The sequence below is a fragment of the Ceratosolen solmsi genome, unplaced genomic scaffold (genome assembly GCF_000503995.2).
Source record: "Ceratosolen solmsi marchali unplaced genomic scaffold, CerSol_1.0 scaffold39, whole genome shotgun sequence".
Taxonomy (NCBI): Eukaryota; Metazoa; Arthropoda; class Insecta; order Hymenoptera; family Agaonidae; genus Ceratosolen; species Ceratosolen solmsi.
Genome location: NW_011948433.1, coordinates 1,074,806 through 1,087,254, shown reverse-complemented (window position 1 = coordinate 1,087,254; position 12,449 = coordinate 1,074,806). Strand labels below are relative to the sequence as shown.

The window sequence follows — 12,449 nt, the reverse complement described above, 5'->3', positions numbered from 1 at the left end:
TTTACTAACTGGAATAAATTATAGTTTTTCATAGCAAAATAAAAATTAAAGCAAAATAAATGAAGTATTTTATTTAAATTAACTTCATTTAAACAAATTTAATAACTGTAATTATCAATATTTTATGATGAAATGTTCATAGAATAGAGTAAATAACCTACAAAAAAAATTTGAATAAATGTAAATATATTTTTAAAATATCTATTTTATAGTAATCTATAAATACTATGTAATTAGAATATTAAATTACATTTATGATAAAATTATAAACATAATTCACGGTGTAATTGTTCTAATTTTACCAAAATTGTATTAAATTATATTATCACTAGCAGACTTTATCAATTTTCATGAATTATCTCCATTAGATATAAAATATAATAGGTAGTATATACAAAAATATTATTAATAAATTAGATATTCTATTTATTATTTTTGTACTTTATTTCACTATTTACAATTACTAAAATTTACTTATTGTTCAACATTTTTTTATTATTTTTCATATCCATACAAATTCTATTATAATTTATAAATTTTATTTATTATATTACATATTTATAATTATAATAGTACGATATTTATTAAGTAGATAGATGTTATAAAAATTTGTGCTATCTTGACAAATTTGTCTTCTACATCAACAGACATTAGAAAGTTCATAAATTACTTTTATATAAGCTATAAAAAAATATGTTTGAATATATATTACAGAAAGTTATAAAATTTATATTTTTAATATTAAATAAAGAGTATCGAACGTCATATTTAATCTGTAATCTATACTAAAGTTATATTTTTACAAGATAGATTTTCTAAAAAAAATAATATCTATTATTATTAATAGTAAATTTACGTAAGGTAGTTCTGTTTTTCTAAAAATTTAAAAAAATAAATACAATGTGATAGTATAATACAAGATTTAAAAACTAATGATGATTAATTAGATTTTTTATCAATAACAAATTATACTATAAATATATACTGTAATTTATAATGTTATTCATTAAAATCGATTTTGCATTCTTAATATTTGTCTTTAAAGGTTAAAAATCGTAGTAACTGTAAATTCTTATAATAAAAAATAGAATATGTACGTTACAGCTTGAAAAATGATTGTTTTTCTAAATAAAAGCATGATATTTGGCTATATTAAGTCTTTACAAAATTAGTGGACGTAAATGTATTTCGATATGCAATTATTTATTGTATATTTAAACAAACTTTAACGTAAATTATAACGAAAACAATTTTCCAGTTTTTTCAGAATTACCTGTTAATGATTTACTCATCGGTTATAGATGATTAACATGTAAACATTTATTGAAATTTATACATTAATATAAAAACTCGTACAACGTATATAAATAATTCAGATGCAATGTTATTTAAGTTTTGTAAAAAAAATTGTATATTCGAAATTGTGTTAACATTACTATTTCATATTTGTTACATGGCTTTCTATATGATTGTTTATTAGATAATTGAAGAAATGGAAATTTTAACATCGTTCTTTAAAGACAATATTTAGTGGTTATATTTCCTAACTATATTGTTTTAATAAATATGATTTTACATATTGGTTGATTACTTATTAAATATTTGTCCTTTTTTTCTATCAGATTTATTTAGTTCACCCAATCATCATCGCTTCATCTTATCCACTTTAGGCAATGAATCTAGTATCGTAAAAATTTGTTTACATTATAAGCAAACGTTCCTTTATGTATAAATAAAATACTTAATTTTAATTTTTACTTAACATTTAAAAGTACAAGTATATAAAACCATTAAACTTAATGGAACATTCAATTTTATATAGCAACAGTCCCGTTGTTTTTTGACACACAATATTTATCAATGTTTTGCATTACATCAGTATTTGAGATTAGAAGTAAAACTTTTCAATTATTAATCTATATAAGCAATTAAGTATTAACAATTAAGTATTGCTTTTTAGAAAATGAAAATCCTATATAAATATCAAATGTTTTTAAAGAAATTACAAAGAATATTGCTACTCATAAGAAATTTAATTGCTTTCTAGTAATCATTAATAAAAATTAATTCATCAAAATAATGCGCAAATAATTTTGATTCAGACTATAATAAAAATCTATAATCTCACAAAAACTACGTCTCATTTTGTTATTATATATATGTCATAGTATTTTATTAATTTATATTAAGTATATTATATAAAAGTATCAAAAATAAGTCTAAATTATAATGTGTAATAATTCTCTTCGAATAAATTGGTAATTCACGTTAAAACAATTATGCACCTGTAATAATTATATATATATATATATATATATATATATATATATATATATATATATATATATATATATATATATATATATATATATATATATATATATATATATATATATATATAGTAAATAATGAAATATAGTCAATACAAATTGTTAAATCGATTTTACAGATTATACGACGCATATCAAAACCATATACATACTATGCTGACTATTTTATAAGTTTGCAGTTACTCATCAATTTTTACATTATTTGATTATATTACTTTTTTATCTTGCAAAGTTTTAAAACTACTTTTACTTAAAGCTTAATAGTTTTTATGTTAGACATTTTTAAAATATCCACGATTTAATATAAAACTATAATAATTCAAATTAATTTTCAACTTGAATATTTGTACAATAGAGGCTATAATAAATATATTAGAATATTTATTAGCTATAATAGAAAAATAAAAGTGCCAATTACACAATTTCTTTCAAGTGTAAGAGAGAATGTATGTATGTGTATAGATATAGATGTTTAGAAACACTTTCTTCGAGAAAATAATACTTTCATTGACTAATAATTATTAATAATTTTTTTATACATTTGTATTTTTCATCATATAGAGTGTAAATAGAATATGCATTATCAAACATTAAAAAATCAAGTATTTTTTAAAAATAAAATTAGTGTAAACATTACAGATAGATAAGCAGTCGGATATATTAGATAGCTCTTCAACTATTTTTGATTTTTAAAGTCCTACAAATAGAATTTTATTCTTCAAAGAATTCATATTATATATTAGTATAGTCTTATATTATAGAAATACTGTCATAAATCTTTCAAAGAAATAAAACTAAAAATATTTTATCTATAATTTAAATGAACTATAAAATTATTCTGAATATATGAATTCATTGAAGAATAAAATTCTATTCGTAGGATGCTAAAAAAAATTTTACGCAAAAAATTAGTGGGAAGCTCTCCAATAATATTGAAAAATACAAAGATCGAGTGAAAATCCAATTATGAAGCTGCAGTCCCTAGGAATAAAAATAAAACGCAGTTTTCTTCGGGGTTGATGTTCACTCTTCATTCTCTGTTTCTTTCTACCTCTCTCTTCCCCTCTTTATTTCGTCATCCACCCCCGCAAACACAGCATCTCATCGCCGTTGCTTGTTGGATGATTGTTTTGCTGGTTCACTTTACGCTCGTTTGCGTCACGGTCACAGGCGTTCCGCCATTGGAGCCGTTAGCAAAATATCACAGCCAACGCGATGTGAGCCAATGGTTATGAGTAGTCAGTGTACATCACTCCCTATGAGTTTTAACATAAGCAAGCACATTTTCAATTTCTTGTTTTAAAAAAAGAAATTGTAGAATTCTATGATTTATCAGGGAAACTTTTACATTTATTATGAATTTATGTGAGCATCTGTTATTGAAAGGATTTAAAGAAAAACATCGGGAAGATACATTTTTATTCAAACATTCTTAAATTACTACCTTGCATTTCTAATACTTTCTTTTCAATGCTACATTATGCACATGTAATGAGCATATGTACATAGTAGTACGACACTGACTCTTTCATATTGCTCGATAATATGCATTTGAATTACTATGGTACATAATATTTGTGAGAATTTAGCAGAATTTAAGACGGTAATAATTATTCATGAAATAATAATATAGAGATATATTTTAAAAAGGACTCACTATTAACGACATATTTCTACCTAACTTAATATAAATTATTGCACAACGTATCATTTTTTAAACTGTCATTAAAAAAGAGTTAATGCTATTTTGTAAACAATTTTTATTCAAATCAATTTATTACGATGTACTTTTACAGTGCCAAGAATTTCAATGACGCATTGTTTATTAGTTATAGTGATCTCAAGTAAGACAAGTGTATCTTTCAAATAATATGTCAAAGTATAAATATAGTTATTGTATTCTTAAAGTTACTTCTTTCAATTAAATAATTTATATTTAGTATTGCTATAAATTTTATTGTATAGATATTTTTAATTTATAATAAGGATTCATATTTTCAAGTAATGTTCAATTTAAATTTGATATTTAAAATTTATACTCTTTTTATTCCTTGGATATAATTGTATTTATAGAAATATTTAAAATAGAATTATTATTTATAAATAAATGAACGATAAAATTAAGGAAATATCAAAACTTCATTACTTTATAATTACAAATAAATTTAACGATTTTAAAAGATTCCAAAATTTTGTACATATTGATTAATTACAAAAGTGCTTGCGCTCTCTTCATATATCAACATTTAATTTTAATATATATTTATTATTATTCCAAACCATAGAATATTTGTTCTTTTTCCAATAAATTGAATTACATGGTGCTATAAATATATTTACATCCGTTTAAATAATATAGATTTTTAAAATACAAATTTTAAAAAATAAAAAAAATTCTCTAAAAATAAATTAAATAGCTAAAGTAGGTCATACAAACACAGTAAAATTCCAAACAAAAATAAATATTTCTTTTTACTTAAATAAATATACACGCACATACACGCACGCGCGCGCGCACGCATACACACACACGCACACAATATATATATATATATATATATATATATATATTTATTTATTTAAATTGAACTGAAGATAATATATATTAATAAAATTATATTAAAAAACGGACATGAGAAGCTCTCAAACATAAATATTGGTATTTATGATTGAAGTAGAATAATAACTATAAATGGAAATGAAATGAATAAGATTAAGATATGTTTTAAAAAATCGTTGCTTTAAATAAATACTAAACCATTATAACTGTATTATCTATTTAATTTTAATGATTATTAATATGGACATTTCTAGATAACAATAATTGAGAACAAATACTTTTTTCTTTCTTCCAATGTAGTTTGCTATTATTTCGTTCTTGTTTCTTTCTTACGTAATGTTGGGATGACCACCACGAGAATGAATGTGTTTAAGATTATACTTGAGAACACCCAACATTAAACGATCAGTATATTTAGCTCACAAATATACTCTCGTAGTATGACATAGGGAGGTGGGGGAGAGAAGGACAGAGTAGACAAAGATCAGAATGCACGTGGCAATAAAGTAATACTATAGATAATACAACATGGACTTACAAATAATCATATTCTATACATTTTATGTATACATTTTTATTATTTTTACTACAAATTGCTTCTTAATAACTAATTATTTTTAATCAGTCTTAATTTGATCTTAATGTTATAAAGTAATTTCAGTTTTAAGCTACCATTGCAAAATATATATTTATGAAATTATTAACAATTAGAAATGTAGTTTTACAAACTTAGTTGGCTTGTTTTACAGTATTGTATATAACAACTTTAAAGGCAGTAAAATTATGATACAAATATATTTTTGTTAAAACACATTTCTGAGTAACGTATATATTTTTTACTAAAAATATATAATAGTTCATGTGATTTCTTGTTTAAGGTAATCAATAAATTTATGCTATTTAACATATTATTCACATGTTATTAATCCTTGGTTATTATGAACATTAAAAGAAAAATAATGAACGACTTACAGATAAAAATGAATTATAAATAAGCTAAATAAAATTTTCACTACACTTCTTTAATACGTAAATTCCTTGAAAATAATATTTTTAACGAATGCCTCCAACATCATTATTATTAACTACAATTATAATTATAACTATCATTTTAGAGTTTATAGTGTTAAGTTACTTTTTAACAAGGTTATAAAAAAGAAATTCTATTATGATGTAAAGGAAAAATTTTTTTAATTCAATCCAAATTTTAAATTCTTTTAGAAATTAAATTTATAAGCATTTGCGAGATCTTTCTAATCATAAATTGCTACGTAACAATGAATATTTCCTTATTTACTATAATTTATGATACATTTATCCATTTGGTAAATCTTAACAAAGACAATTAGTGAATAGTCCCTGAAATATTAACGTATCCCTTAACTAATAAACTGGACTATGGTAAGCATAATTTACTATAAATATTTGCTATTAAAAAATTTTCCGATATACGGCTTGAAATCGGTGGTCCTGTACTATTCGAATAGAAAATTCCAAAATAATAAAGTTCAATATATGGTATTCTAAATATTTTTATGCTTTTCATTTTTCTTTCGAATAATGTGAAATAAAATCTTCTAGATGCTAGGAGCTGTACAACATGTGACAAGGTATTGGCAGAACTAGAAAAAATTGATGATGACACAGACACATTTGGCGTGGACTTTGTTAAAATTAACGATAAACGATTGGCAAAACAATATGGCATCAAGACCTTCCCCGCCCTCACATACTTCCGAGAAAAAGAACCAATTATTTATGAAGGCAAGTAACTTTTCAATTCGATATGAAGTCCAATTGCTTAAGCTGAGAAAATTTAATTTATTAATCTCAGTTAGGAATATTTAAATTTGAAGCTATACATAACATTTGAAATGTTATTTCAAAGTTATTCATAGCGCAAGCTCCTCGAAAGAGACTGCGATTTGAACGTCATAAATGAAAGAGAAAGGCTAGAGCTTTTTTACAAGATATTAAAATCATGAAAGAGTTACGAGCACATTAACACCGAGTTAAAGAAAGTAAATGAATAAAAAGAAAAGAAACAGAAGGGCTGAATCTATGAACGCATCCGGCTAAATCGGCATTCGGCCAAACATTTATTGGAGGCTCGCCGAAATTCACTGCGGTCTCGCTTGCACATTGGCCTTGGCGCTATTCGAGAAATTTATGAAAATTATATCCTAAAGGTCCCTATCACGTGATTCATTGGTTTAATAACAGCATTTAAAATTATTTTAATTCGAGAGAAAATTCGACGATTCGGAATTAAAAATCTGATCTTGTAATATTGAGTAACAAAATAGATACAAAAGAAATGATAAGAAATCGAGTAAAAGTAATGTGTAAAAATGTAATTTCATATAGGATACAAGTAAGGCTATAGTTTTTTCATAGATAATGTAATGCACAGGTGACTTGATGGACGAGGAAAATGTGTTGGAGTTCCTAACAAGTTTGGAAGCGATGGACTTGCCCGACCGAATCGAAGAAGTTAACGCAAAGATCCTCCAAAAGATCATCGAAGATACGGATTTTGTTGCCGTTCTCTTCTGTAAGTTAACATCTTTTATAAATAACACCATTAAAATATCTACAATACTAATTTTTTACGTTATTGTATATTTATTCTATTTTTCCGATTTCTTTTTTTTTTGACATTGTTTTTTTTTTTTTTTTTTTTTTTTTAATTTGAAGCTACTATAAATATGTTGGAATACTTTAATCTGTCACAAAAAATACTCTTCTTGCAATAAATAGAATGGCACATTCGCACTCTAATATTTGTAAATGACTATGTTTGTTAAAATTTATAAAAAGCTTACACTTATGCTACAATAAAATATCTCTAATGACGAATGCAAACTTACTTTCTTAATAATTAACTCTACGATTGAAACATCTTTAAATACTAGTAGACATTCACTGATAATCTGTAATAACTTCACTATGATTCTAAACAAGATAAATATGTATTATTTTTCTCTGATAATAATAAACTTTCTTGAATTTTCAGCATTAAAAATTATGCAAAATTATAAATTTAAACCAATATTACATAATTGAAAAATATTTTAATTGCGCAATTTTGTGTCTATTGTACATCAAATGATATATATTACTTCCAATGTAATTTTCTTTATTTATTTTCCTTTTAATCATTATTATATAAAATAATTATACAGTTTCGTTCTTTTAAATGATTTTTCATTTGGTCCATTGAAGGATACGAAACTTAGAAATATTTTAATACTTAAAATTGAAATAAGAATTTTTTTTTTAATCGTTTAAAGCATAACTATTTATGAAGCAACTATAATAAATGTTGTATTAAATAATTATACGTTTAATTTGACAAAAAATTATGTTTATTTGCGATTGAAGCGAGGCAACTAAAGCGAGTCTAATACAATATACATACCAAAGACACGAACGTACCTGTAAATAATACGTACATGTGAACTGTTTTTCTTTGTGTGCGCCATTGCGGGTGTTAGGTCCGGAATCGCAGAGATGCGCTGGCACCGACTTTAGTAAGTATATAACATGTAACATTATTAACGTTTGATAGAAGCGTTACATACACATATATACAGTGCGTAATCATTGATGTGTTTTTAATGAAGCTTAAGAAATCGCTTATCGTTCCCTTCATACATGCAGTTATAAACATTATACCGCCAGCATAAGATCAGCATGTGCTCTAACCTAGTATACGTATACATAATAAAATCGCTTATATTGGTTGTGATAATAAATGCTTAATTCCTGTATAAATATACATGCATAGCAAATTAAATAAGTAGATGTTTTGAAGTACTGCTATGAAAAAAAAATCATATTGAAAAGGGAAACTGTAAAAGAGAATACTATTCAAAAACATTAAATGTACTTTATTCCTTCAATTTACTTGTTTATTCGATAAAGTTTTCTTTACATGTCTATCAAATTATATCCTTATAAGCATATGCATGCTGGTAGTTAGCTGTACCAATAATAAAATAATATCATTGACTAATAATGAAAAGACATTCACATAATTTATTATTAAAGAAATTTTTTAAATCCTGCACTTATATCGATCTCTTTAAATTCTCTATATTCATCATTGCTTAAAATAATTTATACTGATTTTTATAAAACAATACTGTAATAGCTCGAATAGCTCAAAGCATTATAAGTTTCTCCTCGATTTATTTATTTATTAAATAACTATTACGAATATTACATATATGAAATATATACTACATATTAAAAATGTAAAATTGAGGAATAATATAAATAAAGGTAATTTATATTAAGAAAAAAAGTTTTCTTATATTCTTTGTACATTGAATTCTCTTTTCTCACACAATCGATCAGATAAATTTTAAAGAACAAGTAAGTGCTTAAAGTTGCCTTTAAATTATAAATGTTTCACGATGATTCAACGACTCTTATTTATTACATTATTCTTGTTTTCATCATATTTCCCCCCTTTATTAATTATATTTATTAGAACTTTAGAAATCAGCGCTAATATATTTTATCGAAAAAGTAAACGAATATGTAAGTTTGAATGCGCCTACTATTCTTAATTTCGCTTTATAATATTACATAAAAACTTAATTTCACAGAGGAAGAAAATTAATTGTTTTTAAATATCTAATTCGATTAATTAATACGTAAAACATTTTTAATTAGAAAGACATATCTTTGATTTTATATATTAATCTTGAAATGCCAAGAATAAAGATAATATACAAACTGTAACGTGATGTCATTATTAAATAAAAATACATAAAATTATATTTAAAAAATTTACATTGACGTGACAATAATTTTTTTAGAATAATAAACAATTTATGATAATAAAAATATATGGTTCGGTTTTGTTAATTTATTAACCTAAAACTGTCGCGCTAAAATTCAATTGATATTCTAGTAAATAATCTTTGATTTGACGCTGATTTCTGCAACAATATTATTGAATTACCAAGTGAAATTAAAGCAAGTGATAATAATGTCTCGATTTTTTATTTGAAATGGGATAGACAAACCAGATTGTAAAAAGTGCGCTAGAGCTCTCCAGGAGCTGGAGAACATCGACGACGAAGCCGATCAGCTTGGCATCGGATTTGTCAAGATTGCCGACGAACGACTCGCCGAGGAGTACAATCTCGGACCACTTCCCGTTCTGGTGTACTATAGACATCAAATTCCCATTGTTTATGAGCGTAAGTTAGTCTAATTAATTTTAATTATCGAAATTAATACTAATACCTAGTTATATTAATACTTACGAACACACCACAACTATAAGCATATAAAATTCGTAATTTATAACTTTGATATTCAAAATTATTATTAAAATAATACGAGATCATATAGAATATATACGTTATTACAGACGAATTGAGTAAAGAAGAAGACGTTCTTGAATGGTTGGTAGCAAATAAAAGTACAGGCGACGAAGAAGATGTTATTGAGGATGTAACAGCGAAGACACTCAATACCCTGATCGGCAACATTGACAATCTGGTTGTTCTCTTCTGTTCGTATTCAAGGTTTTTTCTTCATAACTGTCGTGCAAACATCCTTTCGATTTATTTACTCACTCGCAAGTTCAAATTCACATGCCAACTTTTCAAGTCACCTTTCATTCATCGTACAATAATATTATATTACAATATTTACATCAATAATATTTTTCATTCAATTGCAGATGATCATGGGGATGAGGATTCGATGCAAGTACTTACAGAATTGGAAAAAATAGACGACGACTGTGATAAACATGGAATTCAATTTGTTAAAATTGATGACCACAAGGCTGCTAAGGAGTTCGGCATTGATTCTATTCCTTCGATTGTCTACTTTGAAAAGCAACTTCCAAATGTGTATGACGGTTAGTTAATACTACACTTACGCCAACTATATTGAATTAATATAAACTTATAATAAAACAAAATATTGTCTAAAATTAAAGGAGATCTGGAAAATGAAGATGAAATATTAGAATGGTTACTTTCACAATTAGAAAAGGATGAAATTGAAGACGTTACTGACGAAATGTTAGATCGTCTAGTTAAAGAGGGGAAAACACTTGCTGTACTTTTCTGTAAGTAGCGAAGCTTTTCAACATATTACAATGAGAAAATTGTCAAAAGAATATCTTGTAATCTCAAGAAGAAAATTCATATTACCTAAGGATCTATTTTCGTAAAATTTCACTCGAAATCTTGTGAAATGTTCATATGCAATTTACGTAAATATTTACAGATGACAATAATGACCGCAAATCACAACGAATTTTGAACGAGTTGGAAAATATCGATGATGAATGCGACACAATGGGGGTAATTTTTGTAAAGATCGATAATTCGGATGAAGCGAAGGAATATGGAATCGAGAAAATACCAAGTTTATTATATTTCGAAAAAGGTATTCCAACACTTTATGAAGGAAACCTTGAAGATGAAGAGAAGGTACTTAAATGGCTAGAATACCAGCAACAAAGTGATCACATAGAAGATATCACGGACGAGATGCTAGATATGGTCATCGATAAAATGCCCCACGTCGCTGTTTTATTCTGTTGGTACCATCCAATCATTGATTAATATCTCTCTACTCTATATCTATATTTGAAGTTTAATATATTATTTAAAAATTAATGACAAATACCTATGAAAAATTAATTTAATAAATAATACACGTTAACGAGATAGTAAAATTCATACAAATCATTATATAAGATCATTGAATGTAAAAATAAAGAGCGAAGAAGTAGTAAATTTATTAATGTCATATTACAGCTTAATAATCGATATCATCCATAAGGCTATTTTTACGTGAAAATTTTAATTATAATCAAAACAGATATTTCTAACTTAATAAATTATTTCTATCTTCATTAAAATTTTCAGATGATAAAGATCAAAAGAAGAGTATGAAAATTTTAGCTGAACTAGAGAATATTGACGATGACTGCGACGAGCATAACATTGCTTTTGTTAAAATCGACGATGCCGATGAAGCTAAAGAATACGGAATCGATGAATTTCCAACATTAGTATTATTTGAAAAAAAAATACCTCACGTTTATGAAGGTTAGTATTTCTCAAATTAATATTTTATTTCAGTCAAAAAGAAAAATAGATATTTTACATGGACGATGTAATTTTATTTACCATACATTTATATGGACGATTCTATTATAATTATTAAAATATAACAATATTTGGAATTAGTATATTATATACATGCGATATTGCAGTATTCAAAGTTTATTATTTATTCTTTATAAAATTGAAGAATAACGTTATCTTTTCTGAAATGAATAGGTGACCTTATGAACGAAGATCAGCTACTGGGTTGGCTTATACATCAAAAAAAACATAGCGAGATTCCTGAAGTTACGGATGAAATGATGGAAAAACTTATCGAAACAACACCGTACTTGGCAGTATTGTTCTGTAAGTTAAAAATAGTTCTAAATTTTTGTTTTTCTTTATTTATTATCTATTTTATTGTGAAGGTTGTACATTGTTCTAAATAATAATAATAATAATAATAAT

At 25.0% G+C, this 12,449-nt stretch overlaps 1 protein-coding gene across 1 annotated transcript in view; it reads left to right on the top strand.

Moving 5' to 3' along the window:
- hlk (hulk) overlaps window positions 1-12,449 on the top strand; it is a 37,662-nt gene that overhangs the window by 9,030 nt on the left and 16,183 nt on the right. The window contains exons 2-11 of the mRNA XM_011502404.1: window positions 6,472-6,654; window positions 7,304-7,444; window positions 8,388-8,423; window positions 9,924-10,106; window positions 10,280-10,423; window positions 10,595-10,777; window positions 10,859-10,990; window positions 11,152-11,466; window positions 11,799-11,981; window positions 12,216-12,347. Of these exons, the coding sequence (XP_011500706.1) occupies window positions 6,472-6,654; window positions 7,304-7,444; window positions 8,388-8,423; window positions 9,924-10,106; window positions 10,280-10,423; window positions 10,595-10,777; window positions 10,859-10,990; window positions 11,152-11,466; window positions 11,799-11,981; window positions 12,216-12,347 (1,632 nt within the window). The remainder of the gene's footprint in view (window positions 1-6,471; window positions 6,655-7,303; window positions 7,445-8,387; window positions 8,424-9,923; window positions 10,107-10,279; window positions 10,424-10,594; window positions 10,778-10,858; window positions 10,991-11,151; window positions 11,467-11,798; window positions 11,982-12,215; window positions 12,348-12,449) is intronic.